The sequence below is a fragment of the Dermochelys coriacea genome, chromosome 1 (genome assembly GCF_009764565.3).
Source record: "Dermochelys coriacea isolate rDerCor1 chromosome 1, rDerCor1.pri.v4, whole genome shotgun sequence".
Taxonomy (NCBI): Eukaryota; Metazoa; Chordata; order Testudines; family Dermochelyidae; genus Dermochelys; species Dermochelys coriacea.
Window position 1 is genome coordinate 185,731,593 of NC_050068.2, and position 27,602 is coordinate 185,759,194.

A 27,602-nucleotide genomic window follows, 5' to 3' on the forward strand; every position below is an offset into this window, starting at 1 on the left:
TGTAGTTTCTCAGCACATAGAGTGGATATGTTTATTATTAAGAAAAGGAAACGAAATGCAGAGTTTACCTTTTAATACAATTAAGGGGGGGAACCCCATAGAATATCTTAGCCAAAATGAAGATGTTAAACTGAAAGCAGTTCACCTGTTACATTGGTTCAGACATTAAATAAGCTGAAAGGTCTCATGGAAACCATGTGCATTTCACTGAAAACACTGTGAGACAGTAGAAAACATAAAACATGTTTTATGGTGTGGGAAAAATCAAACCCTACATTTCCTGTATTTCTGTCAGTGTGAAATCCCTTAGCTCAGCTAGAAGGAATTATTTACAATGTCGTAAGGGTATCTGGTGATTTACAAAAGCATATGCTCAAAAGAAAAAACCTGCCCCAGAGAGCTTACAGGCTTCAGTCAGGATCGCATATTAAGTATGGAACAGCTGGAGGAAGAGGGTTGGGAGTAAGCCTGGTGCTTTTTGGTTTTGTTTTTATTTTGAACAGGAAAGCATTGTGGTACAGATGCATTTCTAGGAGTCTTCGGAGGAGAGGGGGAAGTTACAGAGCAGTATGAAAGAAGGCACAAAGCTGAGAATGGGCAAGTAAGTACAGAGTGGCATAGTGGACCGTGGCCCAGTAGGAGAATGCAGTAGTTAAAGCTGGCAGTAGCAAGGGTACAGACTGGTTGCTGGGTAGTAGGAATGAAAAGAAAAGAAAAATGTGACACCATTCCCACCACCATCCTAACTTGCACAGGCGTCTCACCCAGAGCCTGAGCTTCCCTAAGCTGCCTTTATTGGCTTGGTTTCCCAAGTGTAGGATTGGGGTGTCCCAGTGCTGCCTCCCAGCCGGGCACTCATTGGTGGGGGTCAGAGCATGGTTGCAGCAACGTCAGAAAAGTGACCAATGAGAACGCTGTGATGCACAACCAGTCTCCACAGTGAATATCCACTCTGTACTGCTGCTATGCGGTTACTGGTTTCCCCCCGAACAATGGCTGCAGAACAGGCTGGATGAAGCTGTAACTCACAGAGCCTATAACCAGTTAGCTTTAAAGACAAAGCAGAAGGGGTAGAATAGAATATGATAAGCAAACTGGGGCGGAGTTATGTTAGTAAATCCCATTGTGCAAGCAGCCTGTTGGGTTTTGGTTTTCCCCTCAAAATGAGAAATCACTCTTTCCTACACAGTAGGCAATAAAACCATTCAGGCAAGATCTGGATAGGTCCTATCCAATGCTAGAGCCCAAGCTGGGCTCTTCCATGCTTCAGCTTCTGAATGGATACAGGGGACAGACTCTGAGAACAGCAGCCATAGACTGAACAGCAGCATCCTTGGCCAGGGTAGTCCCATACTGCCAAGTTTCCTGCAAGAAACTAAAGACTCAGCCCCTCTCAAGCCTTGTGGAGAAGCAGTGGTAACAAGGGTGTTGTCGTCACACATCCCCACACACCCTTGAGAGGAGAAGACCTGTGTTTTTGGAGCTAGACACAAATTTTCTATTTCATGTTACATTCATGTAAGTAAGCTGCTGAGCAATCTGACCACATATGAAGGTTGACCAGGGGAAATACATATAAAAAGTACCAGTGGGGTGTCTGCATGCTGTTAGTTGGCTGGAATGTGCAGATGAGCTTTGGCACATCAGCTTCCTCTCTGGGGTGAACTAGCAGAGCTGTATCTTTGATTCACTAGGTGGAGAGGTTTTTGGGACAACAGGTCACGAGTACTAGCATTAGGGCTGCAAATGAGGCAGATAGCTGTACACACATTAGTTAGCAAATGGCCAGGGTGTCAGTATATTAATGTCATGCCAGACTACACTAAATGTTATGGCTGCTGAAATAAGCATAAGACGTATTTCCCCGTCTCTGTTCAGTTCTTCCTTAAGGAGTGGCTGAACCTTGCATCCTTACTGGAGAAGGGGCCCAAGACAGGAGACATCTGTGATTGTCAGGTCCTCAAATACATTCTTAATCCAAACTCTACTCCGAGAACTGTACTGGCAACATGTCCAAGCCCAAGGACCATACACAGAATGGAACAGATTACAGCTGCCCTCAGCTCTAAAAAGGTGGTGCAGTCTGTGCTTGGCTCAAGACTGCACATTGGGACCTGTCATCTCCCAAGGGCCAGCCCCTCCTTACTAAAGATGGGCTACCTTGTAAAGCACCACAGGCCACCCTTGCCTTAGTGGCAGTGTCAAAGCCAAACATCCCAAACTCTGAGGAGGCAGGTGGTGTCCTGGAGCATCAGGATGCTGGCAATATTTCTTCTTGCAGCTAATCAGGAAAATGGAGCTTCCTTTGAGGTGGCATTGCAGACACAGGGCTCTGGTGTGTTACTGTCCGAACGCTTCTGTGGTGATGGTGTTTATTCACAAAACACCATCTTCCCAGTCCGCTTGAGCAGATTTCCTGCCTGCTCCGTCATCCTCTTCTGGAAGAGCCAAACAGTCTATGGAATAAGCCTTGGCCATGGAGGACAATAGGGACTGCAGTGCAGGGCACACAGGATACAAGATCTGAGGGGACAGAAAGGTTAGATTTTTTTAATCCTAAAACATCCACGAAAATGACTGTCAGAGACAACAGAACCATCTGCAGACTTCATGACAGCATCTAATCTAAAAAGCAGTAGCAGATGGGGTGCTTTGCCCGGGTGAGGACAGGCACTGCAAGCCATGCATCACTAGGGCACCACACTTTGGAATCTGGGCCAGTCTTTGGTCCTTGTGAAAGTCTGCAGGTTGTCTGGGGATAGGGTTTACTTTGGGCAGTAAGAATGAATCAGCAGCAAACCAGACTATCTGACTTACAATGGGCTATGGTTGGTACTTAGATAAACTCTGCATTTTAGTGTAAGGGACTGTCCCAAGATCAGCAACAGATCTCAGCAGTTCTGACACCTGATCTCCAGGTCTGCCCACTAGACAGCAGCTATTTCAAGCATCAGGACTGGGAACAACCAAACATTTACAGAAAAGCCAGGAGGTTTTGAGAAAGAGGAATGCAGTGGAATGAATTTATTCAGTAGGGAAACTCCTACCATAGAATCTGTGCTGATAAACTCCCTCCGACTACTTGCAAACCAAGATTTAGTATCTGTTCCAGATGGGGCCTTCCCCGTAGGACAGTGAGAGTGGGTGGCTGGGTTTGGAAATGAGAAAAACTAACTATGATGATTTCCCCTTCCTTCATTCTCACAGCATGTCAAGTTCTGAGCCCATCCATTCTCAGAACAGAAAAACAAACAAGCATGACCCCCTAGGACTTCACACCTGTCACCTGCTGCACACACTGGCCACTGGGACAGCAGAGAGAGAACCCAGGACATTTCCCCCCAAATAATTATTTATTAATAATTATTAGCTCTTATTGCTCAGATCCACTCTCCTCCCGTTCCTTCCCCTCACCTAAAGGAAAACCTTTGTTAGGAGAACAGGGCTTAAGACACAGTTGAGCAGTTCCAATTCCAACCCCAACCCTCAGGCATTCGGAAGCATCATCTCAAAGATCTTTAATTCTGGGCCTTACTCAATAGCATTTCTTTTTTCCTTTGCTTTGATTCCTGTTTATCAGCCTGGGTCCTCAAGAGGAAGAGTCAGCTGTAAATCAAGTCATGTATCAGAAGTAAGGAAAGGGGTTCCCCCCTGCCAAAGTCATTGTAGAAGTGTAACCAGAGTTTTTCCTCACTCTGTAATTACAGGACAGTGACCCACTTGTGCTTCCCTTTTCTAACACCCCCATTTCCATGTTGACCATTCCCCAGAAACCTCCCCAGCATCTTTCACTTGATCTATCAAAAATAAACAGCATTTTCAAGCCATCTCCTCCTTCTGGGGCTCCCAATGAAGCTGTTTGATACCTCACACCCTGCCGCCCACCTCACTGCTCACATTGGGAATCCTGAGAGGGAGAAAACTCTCCTCAAGCTGCTGAAGAGGAGGGTTTGGAGGGAAGTGCCTCAGAGATGGACGAGCATTTAGGTCAACAGACTCAGGCTTGCAGGGTTCATGCAACCATGCTAAAAATAGCCAGGTAGATGTTGCAGCTCGGGGTCTGAAGTCTGGGGTGGGACAGTGGGCAGTCTGCACAGCTAGTTCCAGCGTGGTTGTGTGAACCCCTGGAGCCTGAGTCTGTTGACCTGGGCTGGGAAGCTCACTGCTGGCGGCTGTGTAGATAGACCTTAGGAGCAGATTATGAAAAATTGAGTTATTCACTCACAGTTGTGCCCTCTCTCAACACCTCTGGCCACTGCTCCTTCAGCCTTCCCCTCATCATCCTTGTGGCTATTATACATAGCAGGAGAGGCACATGGTCGATGTGCAGTTCACCAGAAATAGTTGCAAAGGGGCCAGGGTAGCACATCAGACTGGTGAGAGGTTGATGGCTGGTGAACAGGTCAAATTGGATTCAATTTAGTAGCGACTGAAAGACATTGGCCTTGAGAGTTGTTTGTTGGCCTGTTTATGAAATGAACAAACCCACATCTAAGACAATAACCAGCCTCCTGGTCTGCAGAGCAACCAAGAGCTGGATTTCTCAAGAGCTCCTCTTTCTCCCTTGCTGGTGTAAACTATGGAGCTGGGGCAAATTGGAGGGGTGGCAGGAGGGGAACTTACACTAATGCAGTGCCCATTATATTGCGAGAAGGATCAAGAGACCTAGAGAAACTGAAGACTCCTGGCATCTTTCACCATTACTACGTTCACTTTAAATATAAACAAAATCTCAGCAGTTATCCAGCTGGGAGACACTTTTGCTCCAGAAGATCATGTCATCTATCCAAATGTGAGTAGCCACAAAGCCCTACAGCCTTGACCCCAGAAAACAACAGAACAATTTGTGTGATAACGTTACCAGCGCATAGCATATGAGCATCTATTTTGCCATCAACCAACGGGGGAGAAAGTTACCTGTAAATATGGTCTAATCAGAAAGTTACTTCTTCCAAGGTTGCTTCAGGGGAGGGAATGTCATCTCTTACAACCCCTTTTATTTCAGTTCCCACTCCTGGATCTTGAGGGACAGGGGAGTGAGAGCACCGCAGTTGTTCGCAGCCTATGGAAAGAAGACAATCCCTCTTAAGTGCTCAGAATTCCAGTGCACTCAACAGTACTGGATCCAAATGCTTCCTTCAGCCACATTTTGATCCCTTCAAGTGGAATATCAGAGTATAATCAAGGAAATCAGATGGAGAAGAGTTCTTCATTCTAGTGCCATCATTCACTTGGCAGGATTGTTCCCTTCAGCATGTTAGAGTGATTGTCTATAACCATATTCTCATTGGCTGGTTTGGGCCTTTTAGGTGATGTCACAGATATACACCAAATCCCATTGGTGCAGAACTAGGACTTCAGGACATGCAAAAAAACCCCAAAAACCCTACATACCCTGAGACAAATTCAGAGGACATACACACCATTTATTGTAAGTTACAGGCCCATAAATGAGCCTCAGTTACACAGCAAGTAGGCAGAAAGGTGGGGTCTTAGTAACACAGCTTCTTTTAAGAGTGTAGCAGGAGCAAGATTCCCCATAGTTTTACACCCTATTAGTTGGTTTTCCTCCTAGAGTCCAATCAGTGTCCCCTTGGCATGTCACACTAAATCAGGATCACACCAACGTCTCAGCATAAATCTGATGCTGTCATTTAAGTTACCTCTGAATTTGGCCCATTCTGTTAAGTGGATTAAAGAAAGTGGAGGAAAAATATTTTGCTATCTTTCCCCACATCCTTTTTTTCCTAAGCCCATTTTCCAGAACAGGGTTAGAGATCATGCACTGTTAACATATAGCTAGGTGCAAAGGTTGCCCAGGCTGGGTAGGATCGTGAGCTCCTCAGGGCAGGGAGGTCTCTTCTCAGATGTCTGGAGAGTGCCTGGCAAATTGTGAACACTACCACAAACACACAACTAAAATCCTCAACCACCCAGTCCAGCCCAATCCTCCCCTCTCCTTCCTTTTGCTGCTTATTTCCACCCTAGCTCTCGCTTAAGCTCCTTGAAGCAAAGCTTTTAAGCTAAGAAACTGAACCAGCTCCCGGTCCAGGTTTCCACCATAACATTGCACTTCTGAAGCATTTGCTGAGCTCTGAGGGCCAGCTGCAGGGGGAAGCAGCATTTTTTCCCTGGAGGAGCCCTGGCCTGAAGCACTTCGCATCTCCCTTCTCCCTTTATATGCTTCAGTACATAAAAACAGGTCTGAACCAAATTGGCCTAGATCTAAACATCATTCAACTTTGCACAATTTCTGATCCCAACCCTAGTGGCTCAGTTGCTCCCTGCCTATAATGGATCAAACCAAAACCCTGGACCCACATAGCTGCCAACCTTTAGGAAAGCCCTGAAATGAATCTATACTCTGTGACATTGGCAGTTACAATTAGTACAAATAAAGCATTGGATATTCTGCACTTCCCTCCCAAGTCTATCAACAGAAATGTTTCCAAATAGTACATTTTACCAAGTTTCCTATGAGGCATCAGAAAGCAGCCCATGAATGTGACTCTCATTAAAGGAACTGTACTTACCATGACACCAGAAATATTTTAAAAGCAAGGCAATGGCCACAAGGAAGATGCAGATGAGAACCAAACTTGAGGCAATAATGACCCCCTGGGGCAGAAGTCTTGGAGAAGGAGAACATTCCTTTAGTTTTTCTGAGAAGAAAGGATTGATAAATATAACTGAAGGGCCTTTCACCATAGTGCCACTTTCATACAAGAGTGGGTATGAGAATCCTGTTCTGTCCAAATTCTAATGCCAAGTAATGCTATTTTTGCCAGTAACATGCTTATTTGCAATATATTATCCAGCCACTCCTTATAGTCTCTGAACTGTATGGAGTTCCAGGCAGGGTATGCTCCCTGGTACACAAAAGTGACAAAGCTAGAACTCAAGCTGTGAGGAAGCCTCCCATTCCCCAAGAGTATTTTTCTGGGTTTAAGGTTTTTATGATATCTGTGTAGTTTTAAGTGCTGGATTTTCTTCCAGAATTGGGCATGGATGAACTGTGTTTTACATGAGTTCTGCAAGGCTGGGAATATCTAAAAGCAGATAGGCAAATTTGACATAAAAAGGTGCACTCAGAGGTAATACACAGTAGGAACTAAGGATCATAACCTATCTGATTAACAGAGCAGACACTGCCTGCCCTGAGAAGCCTCTGTTGGCCATGGGTGTTTATGTGGGGAAGTAACAAAGCTCTTTCCCTTTAAGGAACAGTCTGCATTAAACTTCCAGTCATAGAGGCACTACTCAGGTTCTCTTGTTTCAGGTACATTTACATCTAAGCCAGGGCAGTATGTATACCTCCAAGTTGATACATAAAAGAGACTTATGAATGCAAAAGGCATATTTGATCTATGATAGGGGGCAAAGAAAGTCAAGGTCTGGAATTTTATTTCAATGGATTCAGATGCTCTTGCCATTCTCATCAGATGGTGGAAGACCTGTCATTTAGAACATTTAAAAGACTAGACACATACTACCACTTCTACAGTAAGGAGCTTTCCTGCATTGGCAGGAAGATGGTCTAAATGTATGCTTCATCTCATAGGGCTTTACTCTCGCTAATGACTATGATTCTAAGATTGGGCTAAATTAAGCAGAATTCAGTTTCCTGGACATTGGCTTTATTTTCCCCATAATCTTGTCAGCTGCACGTGTGAGCCCTGCTAGCCCGGAGCTGGGACTCCCAAGCATTTGTTGCTTTAAGGACTGTTCCCAACAAACTGAAGTGAAAGTGGCCACCGACTTTAAAAATCAAAAGGTGTTTTTTGTTGTTGTCACTGTTGTTTCCCCTCCCTGCCTTCAAAGAATCAGTCATTACCTCAAGCTATTTTTTTATTATCATTATTTTGCTGGGATTTTTCTTCCTTCTCTTCTATTCCACGCAGTATACTGTTGAGCCCTTTTCTTCATACTTGTTTCCTCCTGGGAATTTAGACATTATGTCCGGCTATTAGCAATATTCTCTGAGGGCCAGGTTCTGAGCTCCTCGCTCAAGCTGAATGGTACCTTCACAGGTCCCACAGAGTTCAGCAGGACTAAGATGAAAAAGGCACTATTTACCATGGGTAAGGGCAGCAGTATCTCTCCTTAGCTTCCCTTGGAAATGCCTGGATCCATGCAGTCAGAACATTGGGCATAGAAACATGTTTTAAATGTTGTTTTTAATAAAAGAACATTATTTTAAATCTCTGGCTTTAAGCATCTTCTTGCAAGCTCCTTTGTACTGTGAAGCATTTAGACTGTAACAGTTACCTCACATTCAGTGTACTGCCTTTCATCACCCTCCCTGTCTGTTATCACTTGCCCCTTTCCTGGCACAGGCCTATTTATTGTATGATTCTCTATTTTGCACTGCACTGTATACAGTCATGGCACATTACTACATACATACGTTAGGAATACTACTGAGTGTGGGAAGATGGAATTTCTTCCTGATTATTGCAGCCAGTAACAGACCTTGAGACAGGAATGAGAGGGCTTGCAAGTTTTATGTTAGTGTAACTGTGGACACTATTCTGACATGAGTAAATGCACCCTTCTTTCTGAGCTATGTACCTCAGCGAGTTCCACAAGTTCATTACACACTGCGTACAATTGGCAGAAACTTACTCAGAGAGTAGTTAGAGGACACTTTGAAGTCATCATACTCAATGGTACACGTGAGGAAAATGTCTTCAGTCAGATTGAGCTGCAATTTGGCGGTGACATTATAGAGACTGTTTTCTGAGCCAGGTGGCTTGGTTTGCCAATCCACAGACATATTATTGAGGATCCCGGAGACTCTGGGCTCTGGAAAGCCCCCATGAGAAGAACAGTTCACCATCACCTCAGTTGAGCCACAAGCATCTTTGGGTACATCCGCTGATATGACCGGCTTGCTGAAGTCAGCTGGAGCAAAGGTAGTGAGAGAGATTTAATTACCATTTTGTCAGATGAGGCACAAAATTGCAGGCTTCCTGACCCCTTGTCATTAAAGAGCCCATGGCACTTTGCATTCTAGTGCCTTCAAATTCCTTCTAAAGTTCCAGGTGGATAGGGAATTCTGGTATTCACCTTCACTTCTTGTCCTAAACTATTTTCTAGTATTGCAGTGCACTGTTTCACCAGCTGCCACATTCAGTGGTGGCGTGCGGTCTCTCTAGACATACGGTCATTTGTAAGGTGTCCTTCTTAACTAAAAGTGCTATAGAAATATAGGGTTTGTGGTTATTAATAGTCTATTGCACAAATGTGTAGAAAAGATAACACACGGTGTGAGAAGGGCAAAATAAAAATATTTCTTGCATTGGAGTGCAAATGTCCCCATTTTCCCCACCAATGTACTTCAACCCTGCATAAGAGGCTCCATCTCTAGATTGTGCAAAGGGAGTTGAATCTCTATGGAATATTCATACATTGGCCTCTCTTCTGAGTCATCCAGCAAGGGAGCCAATTAATTAATGATTTGTATTACGGTCATGTCTAGGGATCCCCCACCCACCAACTGAAATCATGCTGGGCACTGTACAGATGCATAGTAAGAGACAGTCCTTGTCCCAAAGAGCTTGCAACCTAAGTAGACAAGAATCAAAGCATGGAAGAGGAAACTGAGGCACGGAGGGATGAAGTGATTTTCCAAAGGTCACACAGCAGATCAGTGGCAGAAAGAGAAAGATCCCAGGCCTTCTCAGTTCTATCCCAGCACCCCATCCACTGGGCCCCACTGCCTTAGTTAGCACAAAGGATTGTTTTAGAGACAGTCACTTCTAAACCAGAAACTGGACTGAAACCACTAGTTCATTTCACACAGGAGCATTGAACAGTCATCACATGGTAACAACTTTCAGTCACTGTTGTCCTAGTGATTTGTCAGCCCTAGGAATATTCTTCTCCACAGGAGATGCACCCCACAAGAGGGGGAGTGGAGTGTTCTGGAAATATAGGAGACAAGAAACTGCACAAATCTCTTTTTTCACCTCAGTTCTCACTTGCTGATAGGGAAACAGTTCCTTCAGGGGTTCCTGCACACCAGGGGGCGTTATATACATGCTGCTGCAAGGCAGGCTGAGGACTAGTGATGGGAAAACCTCAGGAGAGATGCACATTCAAAATGTGGAAGATTCCAATGCTTATTCATGGGCCTAGATAGAGGCTTCCCTGCAAGATCTCTGGGACTTTCTGCTGTCATACGGGTCAAAAAGAAATCATTGTCTCTACTCTCAGTTGAAACCAACTACCGCAGAGGCAGCCGTGCAAATGGAAAATGATGATGCGAATAGAATTTCTTCTAACTTCCACCAAAGGTTCAGATTCGTTTTGAGCAACAGCACTCCTGTTCCTCCACTAAACCATTTCTCTGGGGCAGTGCTTACATTGGTCTGAAAAAGTGTGCACGAGGGGAAAGATCATTTTCTACAGAAATGAAAGTGACATCATCAACATCTGCCTGTGTCCCCCACCCGCCCCATTAATTCTGCTCCCACATCTGTTCTAACCCCCCCCCCCCAGTTCCCCATCAATTCTGCCTTTTCCCAGCTTCATGTCTGCTCTTCCTACAGCTCCTGGGGTTCTTCACTCCCCTCTTCACTCCCCAGGCCAAGAGTGGCTGCAGTGGCATCCCCTGTCCCCCTTCCCATGCTGGTGTTGCGGGCAAAGGATATACCACAGGCACCAGCCTGTCCCCATTGCTCACAGGAGGGATGGGGAGAAGGAGCAGGGCCATCCTGAGCTGCTGGGCTCTTCCTGCTCCCCGCTCCCCACTCCCCTCCTGGAAGAATAGAGTCCTGGGATGGGGGGAAGGCGGGGCAGAGGAAGAGCTTTGCTTGGTCCCTGCATTAGCTCTGATTGGCTGCTTATACCCCAGCGGGTGGCAAAGTAGCCAACCAGAGGGGGTTCCCCCCCCATGTGGGGCTGACATGCGCACACCTCAACGACAGCTCGAATTGTAGAACTTTTATTGGCTGGGTCTGGAACCCCTTTCAACCAGGTGCCATTTAAGCACAGAGCTGAGCTAAGGCTCATTTAACCCTTAGGGCACGGAAGCGTCTCATCCCTAGAGCACTGGCCAGTCCCCTAGAATGCTGTGGGGCTCTCCAAGAGTGATGGGGCAAAACCAGGAAGGGTCTATGGCTACTGAGAGGTGGGGCCTGGCCAGAAAGCAGTGTTCCCACCATACCATGCCTTCCCTTGCAGGGAACACTTCCTCCTGCCCTACTAGAGAGACCTGACTTCTCTGTGCCTCACTCTAGAAAGCAGCATGGGGCCAAATAGCTCAGAACACAGACCATTGATGGCACTTTCTGGAGTAGCTCCCAGAATAAACTCCATGCCAAAGAGACTACTAGCAGGCAAGGGAACGCAGGGAGGGAGGGGAGACCTGCTTTCAATGCTTGAAGTAGTATGGACAGGACCAGATTTCCAATTAGGCATGGTAGGCACATGCCTAGGGGACATCGGCATTCTAGGGGTGCCTAAAAGTTAAAAATGAGTTAAAAGTTAAAACGTATGCCAGTGATTCTCAACTGGCAGCCCGTGGGCTGCATACAGCCCAATTAGCACACATCTGCGGATGGCCCAGTTGTGTGCTAAAAAAAATTCAGTTTGCCACTCCAGTCCTGGCGGGGGGGGGGGGGACCGGCAGAGGGGGAGATGGCGCCAAGCAGCCGTGCTGGAGAGTTCCTACCAGCGGGGAAGGCAAAGCATCCCCTGGTGGCAGGGGAAGGCTTCAGGAATGCAATGCAGAGGGCCCAAGTGGGCAGGCCCCACTCCTGCTCCAGCCTGGCTGATCACAGCTCTCCTGAGGGGCCAGAGCAATCCCCGACTGGCCCTGGTTGTGCTGCCAGCTCAGCCTGGTGGACACAGTCACCTCCCAGCGGGACCAGTGAGTGTGGCCAGGGCACAGGAGAGTGGATCTGTAGGAGGGTTTGTGGGGGGGCTCTGGGCGGTGGGGAGGTGAGGAGTGCTAGGTCATGGCGGGTGCAGGAAGTCTATGTGTGTTGGGGCGCTGGGCAGTGGGGGGTCTATGTGGGGCACTGGGCAGTTGTGGAGGGGGTGTGTGCAGGGGGCGCTGGGCAGTGGGGAGTCAGTAGGTGGGGGGGCACTGAAGATGCTGTGCCTAGGGGTGCATAAAGTGTAAATCTGGCCTGAGAGTGGACTGCCATGTAGGAGGACAGAGCTAAAGAAGGGGGACGGCAGGTAATCCTATTGGAATTAGAATCCTAATGGTGAGTCTAGCCATGCTTACACTTCTCAAGTATGCTATGGCCTATCTGTTCTGTTGCCACAGTCAATGATGCATCTAGTCATCCATCTTAACCCCTTGGTCTTTGTGTATTAATTAAAGGCTTCTGATGATTTGGGTCACACCACTTACCTACAACCACCAAAACCACAGTCACATCACATGCGCGCTTGTAAGCTCCATTCTCTAGCTCTTGAACTATGCATTCATATTTGTTGTCGTCTGATAGTTTCACTGGGAAGATTGACATTGTGAGGGTCTTTGGGTCCATCTTGGTCCGGTTCATATACATCGCATTGGTCATGACCAGCTTCCCTTCTGAGTAAGCCATCACTACGTCTGAGCTTTTTGTTTGCCAGTAAACGCGATAATTAATCAGGTAGTTTGAGTTGGGTAGTTCATGGCAGCAGGGCAGGAGGATGCTGTCTCCCACTTTGGCTTTGTGCATCTTTTCCTGTGCAAAGACTGCAGGGAAACAAACTGGAAATAACAACATATGTCATGAGACAGTCATATATCCGTAATGCCCATTCTGCATACAACTTCATCACCCTTGATCACAACTCAGTCTACTCCCACTGACATGCCCCAGCTTTCCATTGTCCAGTTTACTCTGAAATATTCTCCTGGAAGGAATCTGTCTCGGTGATGTATTCTTGTGATGCTCCAATCTCATGTATGGATTTAAGTAGGGTGACCAGATGTCCCGTTTTTAAAGGGTCAGTCCCATTTTTAGGGACTTTTTCTTATATAGGTGCCTATTACCCCCCACCCCCTGTCCCGTTTTTTCACAGTTGCTATCTGGTCACCCTAGATCTAAGTAATAAAAAATGGTTGCTAAACCTGTAAATTAGCAAAAATGAATAGAGCAGCAGCATCTGCATGGAAAGCAGGATAGGTCACAACTTTCAAAACTCAGAGTAAGTAATCATCACTATTGTCATTAAAGGGATGATGTATGTTGTCAAAGCTGTTAGGGACCAAAACATCTCCTCTTCTCTCTCTTCCTAGAGCTGTTTGTTTGCAAAATCCCTGTCATTTTCCTGTGTGTTTCCCCAACCCCAAGCAAATGCAGCAATGCATCTTTTTTGTAAAGGGAAGGGAGGGAGAACCAACCCAACATGCCAGCAAGCATGAGCAACCCTACAACAACAAGCCAGCATCATAGCCCAACATTCACAAGCATCTCTACAATAACAAACCAAGACACACAGCCTATAGTTCATCAGCATCCCTACAACAAATCTGGATACATACCCTGGTGCTTATGAGGAGCCTCACTAAACCAAAACTGGCAGCTCACTGCTCATGAGCATCCCCTATGATAACAAACCAATGTCACAGCTTGGTGCTCATGAGCATCCTTGTGACAATAGGCCAGCACACTTATGAAGGGGGAAAAAGAAAAGATCAGTATGGAAACAACCCAGCCCTGTCCTGCAGTGGTTCCCCTGCTTTGCAGTATCCCCTTTGCACTCTGCTCCCATGCTTAGTCCTGAAATGCAGCACTACAGTAGCTTCCCCCCACTCCATCTGACCACACAGTGGAGGTAGGACATCAGAGGCGATGGCAAGCTGGAAGGCTTGAGAGGACCCGTGATAGCAGAGCAGAGGCTAGCTGAGGACTGATTGGCCCAGAGTGATGACAGAGCAGTGTCTGGAGAGAAAGAATGATCTTGTGGTTCAATCAAAATGTGGGCAGTTCTATTCGGACCTCTGCCATAAGTTGCCGAGTAGCTTTGGGCAAGTCACTTAACCTCTCTGTGGCCAAGTTTCCCAAAGTGGGGATAACGATACTTACCAACCCTAAAGGGTTAACTCATTGCTTGTAAAGCTCTCTGAGATCCTCCCTGGAAGGTGCTAGATAAAGAAAAAAATCTTAGCCTGCCCTGGTGCTCCCTGATTTGCAGGAGGCGTGCCTGCAATTAACTAGAGTTCAGAATTCAGACACCAAACCAAACCAAAAACATGAGATTTCATGATTCCAGCATGAAATGCACAGGGAATCCATTGCCAGAGCATATGCCCCTGCTCCACCCACCTGCCTTATGGTAAATCAGTAGGAAATGTACAGAAAAATGCCAGATCCAGCAAATACAAAATTGTGTTTTTCATTTAATTGGGGAGCTCTTCTTTGACTCAGGCACTTCATTGCCCCCTCACTAGTGACAGATCCCAAGGAGAGCTCATTTTTATCAATCAGGTGTGCTACTCTGTGTAACGCAGCCCACCTTAAGCTGCATGTCTTGTTGCTCCTCCTCTTTGAGTGTGTCTGTCTTCTTCCTGCTTGTTTCTTCTTCCAGCTCAGTTACTATCATTGCTAGACTTCCGATAACAGCAATTGAAACTTTGGGATTTTGGCCTGATATCACCACCCAATGGAGCTGGGTTTTTTGCTTTTTTTTATTATAGAGAAGAGTGGGCGTACCTGTAAATGTCAATGAGACATCGCATCATGAGTCGCATGAGGTTCTCCACATTTGCCACCAAGAGTCTCCTCTGCAACCAAAAGGAGAACAAAAACCTCCTTGGCAGTACATATGCAGAGGCTGGAAACTCCTGCTGATGTCACATCCACCCTTAAAAGGCACTGCACCCATGAAACTGCAACCCGAACACTTTAAGCCTGAAGCAACCACAGTCCAGGGAGAGTCATGCAGCTCCACAAAAGTCCCCAGTTCATATGAGTTTACTTTAAAGGTGAATTGCAAAGCAAACATGAAAACTGAAGCCAGTCCAGATTTATGTACCTAATGTTCCCCATAACCACAGTCTGTAGAAGGCATCCACTATGGAAAAAATATTTTAATGAATCATCTAGACAAAAATTCCCCTCTCTTCCCAACCCGCCAATGAAATCCTCTTGGTTCTTGCTCTCTGTTCCCAGAATGGATACTTCATTGTGACCCCATGGATGAAGGAGTCAGGGATAGAGGAAGGAATTTCAGTGCTCTCACTCCTCCCACAGAAAAAAGCAAGACGCATGCATTTCTTTATTTGCTTCCTACAAAGGACACAGGAACTCCAGCTCCATTTGCTTGGTGATTCCCACTCTACTACCTACTTGATCAGAGACACTGTTATGATTAGATCTCTGCATGGGTCAGGCAGAAGGAGTAGAGTGCTGATCAGGAAAGGTGCTCTGAGCATAACAAGGCAATAAGGAAGCGTTAGCAATAAGGGTGGCAGAATTTATATATATAATTTCAGTGGATAATATCAATGGTTATTTTTAAGCATTTTAATTTTTTTTTCAATTTAAAGTTTCTCCATTGTGCAAAATTATGGGTTTTAAGCATTTATTTTTTCTTTTTATGTATTTTTTTAACAGTTGCGGGGTCAGGAAATTATTTAATGACAGCAGATACTGAGGTTCAAAAAATTAAAGCTTTATAACCATTAAAACACAAACTGTCAACATCAGATATCAAAATACACAATACATATATCCTTAAATCAACAAGTCATACCCTGTTTTTTACTTTTCATTTGCTAATGCATTTGTAATGAGTCTAACTCAAAATCTAAATCACTGGATTTCTCAAGTACCATTTTTCTTACTTTTGCCTATCTGTAAATTTCAGTTATCATCTTTGGAATATTTTTTCAGCGGTTTAAGTGTGTATGGCGAAATAGACATTTACGACATATACAAAACAAAATCTAATCCTTCCAAATTTAGTAATCAGGGATCAGATTGGGCTAGCTAAAGATGTCTCAATGAACCATTGCTTTCCCCTGGTTTCTGCATCTTGATTCCAGAATTTCAATTTGCATTATGCATCTGCTGGTTGCTACTCCACTGTTAAGGTTAAGCTTTGTTTTTAACTTAAAGCAGGGATTCAACCTCTTCATTTTGTAGGAAAACTATGGCACATTCTCCCCAAAATTCTAGTACTTACTCCTTAAATACAAAGTGATTTTTCCAAGAATTTACAAATAATTTCAATAATTGGGTTATAAATTAAAATGAATTAAGTAGGTCTTTAAAGAAATTTGCACCTGCTTCATTATTTTCCTGTCCCAAATGATCTTAGCAATGGGATAACAGATATTTTAAAATTTCCATATAGTTCATATTGGGCATAGGCTATATTTCAGGCAATGTGGTTGTATTTAAGATGAATTACTGTTGTCTCTAATTGTTATGAGTATATTTGCTAAGGACAGGCTCCTGTCAACAGCTCAGGTAACTCATAAGTGGGGCTGGTATGACATCAGAGGTAGCTCAACAAATCATCATCCTTCCTCTGAAGCTAATTTGCATGCAACAATTCTGTTGGTTGTAATGCCTCAGTGGTATGAGGAAGCCTGGGCACATGTGCTGAGAGTAGTCTTCGGTAGATTTGGCCCAACTGGTAGTACGCTTTAAAGATTATGTAGCTGTATAGTAGGTGGCTGCACATTAGCTTGGGCATGAGTACTTGACAGGATTCCTATGGCACTTCTATTTCGGTTCTACTGTGCACAGAGGCAGTGCTGTACTGGGAAAATGAGGCAGGAGCACAGAGATACTGGACTCAGCAATGGGCTCTCCCTGAACCCCTTCCCAAGTGCTGGAATCAGTAACAGAGCCCTGCACACCAATGAGTCAATTGCAAATTAAGGGTCCGGTTCACCAGTATGCTTCAGCAGCTTTGTGCTGCACGCTCTGACAATGCAAAGCCGCTGTAAATCCAGCTCTTAGTGACCAGGTACTCCTTGGTGGGCCAGGATATCTTCTTACCACAGATGTGGTGGGGAGAAGGAAGACAGAAATAGAGTAGCTTTTTAAAAAATAGATAGGTTTTTATTTCACCAGGAGTTGTATTCAGTCCCATTTCCTTATAGGTTTTCAGTGTGTGTCAACTGTGCCCAAAGCAACCTTAATTCTACTCTGTACTGATTCTATGAGGAGGAGGGAAAGGTATGAAAGAAATCAAATTTGTTTTTAAAACTGAATTTCCTCTAGGCTGGGACTGTACATGCAAATTCATGGATTCTAAGGCCAGAAGGGACCATGATCATCTAGTCTGACCTCCTGTATAGCACAGGACACAGAACTTCCCTGATTTAATTCCTGTTTGAATGAAAGCACATCTTTAGAAAAATATACAATCTTGATTTAAAAATTGGCGATGGTGGGGAATCCACCTTGACCCTTGGTAAATTGTTCCAATGGTTAATTACTCTCACTGTTATAAAAAAAAAAATGCACGCTTTGTTTCTAGTCTGAATTTGTCTACTTCCAGCCACTGAATCTTCTTACAACTTTTGTCTACTAGAAGTGTCCTTTATTATCAAATTTCCATACCGGACACAGATGTTTGTAGACTATGATCAAGTCACCTTAACCGTCTCTTTGTTCAGATAAACAGATTGAGGTAACTGAATATCACTGTAGGACATGTTTTCCAATCTAATCATTCTCGGGGCTCATCTCCAAACTTTCTCCAATTGATCTCAACGTCCTTCCTGAATTGTGGGCACCAGAACTGGATGCGGTATTCGAGTAGCAGTCTCACCAATTCCAAATATAGAGCTAAAATGACCTCTCTACTCCTTCTCAATATTCCCCTGGAATTCCAAGGCTTTCATTAGCCCTTTTGGCCACAGCATTGCACTGGTAGCTCATGTTCAGCTGATTATCAACCATGACCCCCAAATCCTTTTCAGAGTCACTGCTTCCCAGAATAGAGGGCTCCAGCCTGTAAGTATGGCCTATATTCTTTGTTCCTAGAGGTATAACTGTACACTTGACCATATTAAAACACATAGTTTACTTTCACCCAGTTTACCAAGTGACCCAGACTAATCTGTATCAGTAACCTGTCCTCTTCATTATTTACCACTTCCACAATCCTTGTGTCATCTGCAAATTTTATCATTGATGTTTTATGCTTTCTTCCAGGTCATTGATAAAAATGTTAAATAGTACAGGGACAAGAACAGATCCCTATGGAACCCCACTAAAAACTCATCCACTTGATGATGATTTCCTGTGTACAGTTACATTTTTAGATCAATTGGTTAGCCAGTTTTAATCCATTTAAAGCGTGCCAATGTTGATTTTGTTTGGTTCTAGTTTCTTAATGCCATGTGGTATCAAGACAAATACCTTACAGAACTGTAAGTATAGTACATCAACACTATTACCTTTATCAACCAAACTTCTAGTCTCATTAAAAAAATTATCCATTGTGTTTGACAAGATCTATTTTCCAAAAACTATGTTGATTAGCATTAATTATATTACCCTACTTTAATTCTTTACTAATCACGTCCCATATCAGACATTCCACTATTTTTCCCAGGACTGATGTCAGGCTGACAGGCCTGTGATTACCCAGGCCATTCCATTTATTCTTTTTAAATAGTGGCACTAATTAGCTTTCTTTAAATCCTCTAGAAGTTCACCACTGTTCCAAGACTTATTGACAATCAGCAATAACAGTCTAGAGTGCTCCTCTGCAACTCTTTTAAAACTCTTGAATGAAAATATTTGGACCTGCTGATTTTAAAATGTCTAACTTTAGTAGCTCCTGTTTAACATCTCCAGAGATACTAGTGGAATGGAAAATATTTCATCATCAACACCACCATCACATCACTACATCGTCTAGCTTTTTCATTGAACACTTCTGCCTTTTCTGAATTGTCACTGACAATTCTACCACTTCCATCTAGTAAAGGACCATATCATTGTTAGGATTCTTTTTGTCCCTAAAATACTTGAACATCTCCTTAATGCCTTTAACGTAATCACATAGCTGTGTCATGTCATCTCTATAAGGCAGAGTTAAGGTGGGTTAGAAGCCGCAAACTGTGTGTTATGCCTTATGTTTGTATTTCTTTTAAGCATAACCTTGACCCTCAGTTGCCTGGATTTAATTGTCTGAAGACAATTACAACATCTCTACAATTTCTTTTATCCTTAAGGTACTGATACATACTCTCAATCTTAACACCATTTTAACATTTTTGTTTTTATTTTATTTTTTTTTTGGTTTAAAAGAGGCCTCTAGCCCTTATGATTATGAAGAAAGCCTGGAAAACATGAACCATGTGTAAAGCGATACACCAATGCTGAGCCTGCAAAACAGCATGAAGTCATAGATCTGGGAAGTGTGTATTACCCCTATTCATCTCAGTGGCAAGTTAGCTCTGAAGCCTAATGATGGTAATATCAACCTCAATATCAACATTGTTAACTACGTTACTGATGATCAAAGCATATCCAGCACCACAACTTCCCTCCCACCCAATTTAACCCAAGCCTGTCGCAGGCAGTTCAAAGCAGAGCACATGGGGTGCTAATCAGCATGCTGTCCATTGTTGTAATTCTTACTCAGCAAGAATTGGACTACAGTCATCCCCATTTTGCCTAAACTTGTTTGTGTCACTACAGTGAGCAGACACAGCCCAAAGACTTGCAGCCAGGGAGCAGATACACTGAGTAAGAAGGGGGCATTTTTACTGAGTCGCTGATGTGACAGTAACTTTGCTGATAAGAAAAACAATTCAGCATTAGAAGTGCCTTGATCTTTAATTAGTAACTCCTAAGATGTGCCAGGGAAGCTTTAATAACCACGTAGTCAAGAGGGTGTCACCTTGGCACCATCTCTAGCAACACAGTGACATCCCCCACATCAGCATTACCATAATGGGGGCACATGAACACTGTCTTCTGAACTCCACTTCCCTGTGCAAGCCACCCATTGGGGTAATTCAAGTCCCAACTCTACCTAGTTTACAAGATAAGAAAGATCACAACTCATGGTAGCAAGATTGTATTGCCACTAGCCAATATGTTACATCCAAACAAGGAGCTGTGAGGGACAAAACTCTGATGGATTCCGCTTTCTTAGCTGCTGGGATCCAAGTGAAGACATTCAGACTGGATGAATGATTTTTTTAAAGGTCTATTTGCCTTGACTTTTATTGTGCCCCCTCCCCCTCGGGTTATTCTGAGACAAATGGAATATGTGTGCTGGGCAGGGGGGAGGGTGGTTTTCTGTAATGCATATCAGCAGAGCTGGGGTATAGGATGGAAGGAGAGGGGTTTTTGTTGTGGGAAGCAAGGGGAGAGGAAGTGAAAGCCCCATTGAAACCCTCTTCCAGCCTTAGGAGCAGACAAACCAAGTTAGGATAAGAAAGGACTGAGTTGAACATTCACTCAGAATTCAAATCCAAACCTGGATCTTCTCTGAAGTTAGAAAAATGGCGGTTCCTTTAACACAACTCCCTCTTCCTCCCCCCCCCGCCGACATTTCCTCAGCATTCTTGCGCTTGCTGGTTTGGGGCAGGACCAGAAGTAGAAGTTGTGCAAGACCATTCTCGGGGGATGTGTAGAGCACAGAGATTGGGATGAATTTGTTAAGCTTTTTCAAGATTCATCTATCCCTGGTTGGAACCCAGTTCTGAATAGTACTTTCTAGTAGAATACTTTGCCATTCTGTAGCACCTTCCAACTGAGGAGGTTCTCAAAGCTCGTCCGTCACAAAACCCCCCCAGTGAGTATTATCCCCACTTTATAACGAGAGAAACTGAGGCACAAAGGTTAAGGCCCAAATTTTCAAAAGTGTCTACTAATTTTGGGTGCCTCAAGTTTTCAGATACCCATCCCACATCTGATGTGAATAGATACTGTAAGTGCCCAACACCTGTGAAAATCAAGCACTACATGCCTCAGATTGGGTACCCCAAATTAGTGAACACTTTTGGTTTAAGTGACTTTCCTGAAAATGCACAAATTGGTGATAGGGCAGGGAATAGAAACCCAGAGTCCTTACTCGAAGCCCTCTGCTCTAATGGGCATGTATCCACTAGGGCACTGAGGTGGGAATCTTGGCAATAATCCAAAATGTGAGGTTGAGGAAATATTTTATAAAATATATATATTTAATCTAACTGGCTAAGTGATAATTAAAGGAGAATACAATTGCATTCTATAACTATCTGAAAGGTATAAAGATCAAGGATGGAGAGAAATTGTAGAGGGCAGTCCCAAGGGGAAAAAAGCTAAAAGTATGAGTCCATGAGAGGAACATCTATGTTCAATTGCAAGCACTTTCTAACAGCAAGATCTCTTTAGACTGGAATAGTTTCCCAACGAAAGTGATGAACACGTCTTAGAACAGTCAAAGGTAGACAGGCGGTCACATGCTCTACATAGAACAAGTTTGCAAGTTGCAGTGGCAGGGTTTGACTAGATTATCTTTCCCACCTTTAATTTCTATTATCCAATGTTATAATACTGCAGAATCAGATGAAAGTGAAATGTACTGTGTCCTGTATGTAGGAAGATGTCATCATTAGTCACTGCCCAGCCAGCAGTCAGTCAGCACTTTCATTTTCAGTCAGGGAGTCCCCTGGGACCAATGAACTGAAGTGATATTTGAAAAGGTAAGAGAGAAAAGCAGAAGCACAGTCCATGGCAGTTCCGCATTTGGAACCATTTGCATATTCTCGAATGACCTTCTGAATCTCCCAGTGATCCAGTCCTTGGAGGGAATCGAGTTGTTACAGCTAGATTAGAGCTCTGATCCATTTAAAAACAGCAACTGGCCTCTTTCGTACAACACTGAATTTTAGAGCCTTCAGCCTTCCTGAGGGCGTTTACCAATGTCACTCACCTGGCTAAAGGCACAGCACATATAAAAATACACCTACTGAATGCACAGCTCAGACAAAGACCGCATGTCATTAAATGCAAAACACCTCTACATAAATTCAATACAACAATAACACAACAAATGTAAATGCTGAGGAGTCAGCAAAAGTTAGTGGCCTCAGAGTAATATGAATTCACACATGTGCACACTGGATCTGTTTGGATTTATATAGAGGAGTCTAACTGGGTAAATGTAGGTGAGCTAAGGTCTTCAGAGTAACTCTGACAGCGCCTGATGTGAACATTTGAATATGCAACTTAATACAAAGTTTGAATGTAGTACATTTCTTTGGGGGTTTTTACTTTTATGGAAAGAAAATAGAACAAAGAGAGGGGAAAGGAAAGAAAGCATCCATAAACTATGGTCCCTACTAGACTTTCTAGCTCGCCCTTTACATTTCTGGGCAGCTTGGGGTGCAAGGTTGGAAGGAGTCAATTCTAACTTTTGCTGCAGATATTTTTGGCTGAATAAATTGTTTCTCCATCTTTGGGTTCTGAGGAGGCAGCAGGTCATCCAAAAAAGCAAAAGAGACAGGGGCAGCAGCAGCAAAAAGAAAGAAACTGAATTTGCATGGCTTGACCTCTTGGGCTGTGGCTGCTTCAATTTCCTCATTGCAGTCTGCCCCTGGTACAGCCCCTAGTCCTATTGGGAATTGCACAGAAACTGGCCACAAATGGACAGAGAGTTATTAGCAGCTGATGAAAACTTTGCTGATGCCACTAAGCATGCTACTCTTTTTGATTTTTAATCTCTCCTGCCACGCCCAACAGAAACCATCTCCTCCCTGCGCTGGCTATTGTCACATGCGTTAGGGGATTCCCAGCTCTTTTGAGTTGTTGGTGAGCAAACATTTTCTTTCATTGCTGAAGGAAGTGTATTTCCCCACCTTCCAATAACTCAAAAATGTTGCAGGGATTTTCCTCAAAACTTTCCAAAAAAATTCACCTCTGGCCAGAGCCCAGGAACTGGATCCTGATCCTTGGCACCACTCCGGGCAGGCAAAGAGGCTGCATAACCATATTAAAGGGGTAGGAGGAGCTTCTCCCAGCAAGTGAGAATAGCCACCTGGCCTAAGGATGGCTCCATTCAGTCTACGTCACCTCCTTCTGGTCTTCACCAACTCCTGGGGTAGGCCAAGAGCACAATGAGATCCGGCAACCGTTGGCCAGTATAAGAGTTCCTAAGGGTACGTCCACACTGCAGCACAAAGCGAGCCTCCCAGCCTGAACTGACAGACTCAGGCTACCTTGGCTCGAGTTAGTGTGCTAAAAATAGCAGTGTGGATGTTGCTGCACCAGTGGAGGCTTGGGTGGCTAGTGCCCAGCTGCAGTGTAGACCCATCCTAAGGGGCTGCTACGAGCCAGCATAACTTAGAATAGCTCTAAGGCTACTCTATGTTACACTAGGACTTGAAGTGATCTCAGAAGCCCTGGGGAATTGGGGAAGCACAAAGATGGCTTGAAGCCACCTTTGCATCCCTTCTCTGCCCTATCCCAGGTCCTGTGCTGAGTGCAGCATGTTGGGACCTGAGAACTGGGACCCACGCATGAAAAACACCAGCCGCAAAGGAGAAATGTTCAGAAAGTTATGAGCATTTGGAAAGATAGAGTTAGAACGAAAGCCCTGAGGTTACGCTATCTATAGCAATCACTAACAGTGACTGTGTCTGTGTGTGTGCATATATATATATGTCATATATATATATATACACACACACACATTGTATCCACTATAGCCCTTGTGTGTGTGTGTGTGTGTGTGTGTGTGTGTGTGTGTGTGTATGTATATATAATACATACACACACACAAACTAAGGGCTATAGTTGATACAGTAAATATTGTGCCACAGGTTGAAGAAAATAGCTTCAGGAATTATTGTCCACTGAAGGTCATTTTATTCACCTCAAGGGGCAATAAACATATGTATTCAGGGGGTGATGCTGGTTTAGGTTTTATTATACAATGTTCTGTTTCCTAAACATGATGCAGCTTTAGTTAACCTCTAAAAGGGTCCTGAATTTTACATCACAGGCTTAAAACAATTTTGTTCCATGTCATAGTAAAATAATGACTACCGCAGGTTCTTCTATGGTATCTACCTGCTGTCATTTAGCCCTTAGTCCATACATCACAAAGTAGGGTATGTATCAAAACTTCTATTTTGCAAAGGCGTTTAAGGCTCAAAAATAGTCACTGATTTTGGGTATCCAACTTGAGACACTTCAAGGTGCCTGGATACTATCTGAGTCCCACGGCTCAGAGAGGAGAAAAAATTATAAACAGTACATTTTAGAAATCTCCAAAGCTTTTCTCTGCTTGTTAATGTCATAGTGTTCAAATTGAGCATCTTGCAGTCTACCAGGATTAGAAACAAAAGGACTGTTCCTTTGGAAAGGACAGTTCCTGGCTTTCTAATGGGATAAAGCTCCTGTTTCTATTGATTAGACCTTAAACCTGTCAGCGGTGAAGACCTGCGTATTGTCTATCCTGGGCTTAGTATAATTTTGGGGGAAGATGTCACGTTACTCATCAGTAATATGGCCTTCTCGTACACACACACACTTATACACATACACACGATGGTTTAGTGTGGCATAGCATTACAGCATGAGTGTGGATGGATGCATTACTCACAAATACATGTATTATGCTTATGACACATATTTATATATGTGGTTAGGAGACTGGGAGAGAGAAAAGAGCCCTGAAAATGTGGAGGTTTGCTTTACAGGGGACTGCATGTTTAATTCCATGTGAAATTCCCTAAGTTTTGCTTTGAGTTTCAGGTTTGAACAAACTCAATCTTAAAGTAAAACTCTGTGAAAATGACAAAGTTTTCCCCCATTTCATAATACTACCAGGAAAAACTCAGAATTTTGAACAACTTTTATGCAAAGCCACAGTTCAGCACAGTTTGCTCTAAAGTGTCATGAACTACATGGAAACTGTCAACAAGCTTAATGCTTCGAATCTGTAAGGGATCCAAGCTCAGGAGAACTGTATGTGCTTTAAGGTTCCGGTGTTAACATTTCACACAGCTGTGAGGACTAATCTCAAAAGCCTATTGAATGTAATGGGCCTTGCAGCAGACTCTTGGAGAGGGCGAGGGGACAGGATATATGACTCAGTCCCAAAACCAGTAATCTAAGCCTGCATTAGGGGAATTGTTGATTGTGTGATTTTGCAATGACCAGTTTATTGTAAATTTCCCAGAGGAGAAATGACCTCTTTCCATTTCTGCATCTCTTGGGAGCTTAGAAGCTCTTCTGTCACAGAAGCTCTGAATCAGCCCCTATCCTTGCAGTCAAGGGAAGTCTAGACAGAGCAGGGCTCCCTTTAGGGCCTGTCAATGCTGGTGCTTCAATGACTGGAAAGGGTACTGCTGAGCAGTGAGAGAACACCCATCCACCCACAAACACCCTGCCTATCCTTGGGAGCACAGCTGGCTCTTAGCTTTGTGTGGCCCTATGAAAAGTAGCACTTGCATGGACTGCCCCCAGCCTCAGACCAGACACTTTCCCACATCCCTTCCTGCCTGTCTCTGGTGCTCACTCTGCCCGTGGGGAACCCTCACCCCTCACACTATTGAGACTCAGCAATCTTTAGTGACCCACTTGGCCTAGGAAGCCAAGAAGGAGGAGAACTGCCACTTTCCAAACAGAGAGCGGACAAGGGTGTCTTGGGAATTCTCTCTCTGCTATGGCCTGCAGGCACCACTCCGATGGGGCCGTGGCTATGGAATTGAGGATGCCCTTCTAGACAGCACCTCATGGGTGTGGGGAGTGTAGGGTCCAACATAGGCACATAGGTCACACAAGTTATAGTTGGCTCTGTTCAGAGGAGTGGGACCAGGATCAGAAATCCAGTTCTTGCGTAGAGTATTAACCCCCACAGGCCACCCGGGCTCTCCCCAGCACCCTGATATTTCTACTAAATTTTAGCAACAGTGAAAGGCACTACCTTGGAGGCTGCAGTCTTCTCTCTGTCCCCACAACATGCAGCAGAAGTTCCAGCCCCCCAAATTTCTGCCCCAATGCTCCTCATCGGCCTAGTGTGGGGAACGAGGGAGACAAAGCTCCTGGGATACAAAATGGAACTGAACTTGTCCACTTACCTAGACTAGTGAAGTGAAGCACAAAGAGCCCCTGCCAGAACCAATTCTTTAGCGCCAGTCCAGACCACATCAGTTCAGCCCCAATCGCACACACCATTTTCTCAGAACTCCTCGGATAAAAAAAGACAGAGAAAAGAAAAGGAGTGAAACAAGAAGGAATTGATGAGTTAGTAGCTGAACCCTTGCACTGACCAGAAATCTTAACTCTTTGGACGAGTGGTACACCATGTAGCACGTCTATAGTGTTGATCATCCAGCAGGATCCCATAGCACTTTACAAACATTGGTTAATGAAGCCTGAGTGTCAGCACGCTGTCCACCCTCCATGAGTTTCATTCTGGACTGGGTGATCTGCTTTGCTTGGGAAAGTCTAATGGCCTTTTCAAGGGTTAGTTCTGGGTGCTATGGGGGTTATTCTGAAGGTGCGGTTAAGTGACTTTTCCAAGGTCCTGGCCACTCATCACTGACAGATTTGGCAATACAGCCCAGAAGTCCCAGTTCCTAAATTCTTTGCTCTATACACAAAACACATTGAGCCCCATTCTCAGTGCCCCAAGGCTCTGGTTGGCATAAAATCAGGAGGCTGGCTTTACACGACCTTTGTACCTCCCCCTGTTGTTCTGGAGTTGGCCAGGAACCTAGAATAGCCTCAGGACTTCCCCAAACTGCACCCAGCTGCCTTGGCCTTTCAGCATTTGGGAAGTAAATTCAGTGCTGGAGAGCTGCTGGATTTGCAGCTCAAGAGAAAGCTGTTTATTAAAGAGGCACGGCCCCAGCAAGAGGGGGTCAATGTCCTCAAAGTCCCATTCTGCCTCAACTCATAAGAGCCTCCTTTTTAAAATCATCCACTCAAGGTATTCAGAGGTTTGCTTTCCAGCCTGGCAGATTTCTGACCAATTTAAAGATGACACATTCTTGCTTGTCAGCACCCCATAGAGCCCAACATTACCAAGAACATGCCATTCAACGACAGTAGTGAACTGCTAGCAGAGGAAAGCAAAGGGCCAAACCACTCCAGTAGAGGCCCCCAGAGTCACCCGCAGCAAGGCAAAAACCAAGAGCACTCACTTGTATTCCAGGGGCTCCTTCTCCCTCTTGCTGTGGGATCTGGGTAGTCCTTAGCTGGCCACGTCCTCTGTGTAACAGAGCTCAAAGCAGCTCATTCTCAGTCAGCCATGCACAACAAAAGAGCAGACTGTGTGTGTGTGGAGCTTAACTTTATACGAGCAAAAAGGGTTGCCACCCCCACAACTTCCCCTTTTGTACTGATTAAGAATCAAAACCTTTCTGACCCTGCATGCTCCACCCCGCCCCACCCTGACGTCCCCACGCTGCTTGAAAACGGTTGTTACAGAGGCCCAGGGACAACTCGACATGCTGCGTTGAGGGTTCCAACAGAGCGACAGCCCGATACAGCCACATGCGTCCATTTCTCTGCAGCCACAAAGGAGAGGAAACATTAGTTCATAATGGTCTACAATCGGACCAAAACATTGTTAATGCTCACACTGCCTCGTAATCAGTGGCCCTGCTTAATCTCATCCCACCACCTCCAATCCCAAACCCTCTTCCCTCTCCCACCCACTGGCACCACCCAGAC

General features: G+C 44.6%; 1 protein-coding gene across 4 annotated transcripts; it reads right to left on the reverse strand.

Moving 5' to 3' along the window:
- Nucleotides 1–58: 58 nt before the first annotated feature.
- Nucleotides 59–27,602, reverse strand: CD80 (CD80 molecule). 4 transcript variants are annotated; one of them, XM_043509899.1, is made up of 7 exons: nt 27,071–27,602; nt 26,003–26,109; nt 12,368–12,715; nt 8,626–8,904; nt 6,534–6,662; nt 4,918–5,062; nt 59–2,523 (listed from the first exon to the last, which is right to left on the reverse strand). In XM_043509899.1, exons 2-6 carry the CDS (start codon nt 26,097–26,099, stop codon nt 4,935–4,937), a joined length of 981 nt encoding a protein of 326 aa, XP_043365834.1. In that variant the 5' UTR covers nt 26,100–26,109; nt 27,071–27,602; the 3' UTR covers nt 59–2,523; nt 4,918–4,934. The 4 variants fall into 4 exon arrangements, with proteins under 4 accessions (XP_043365834.1, XP_038243982.1, XP_043365836.1 ...); XM_038388054.2 differs by having other exon boundaries at nt 26,003–26,112; nt 27,071–27,575; XM_043509901.1 differs by having other exon boundaries at nt 12,368–12,700; nt 27,071–27,447.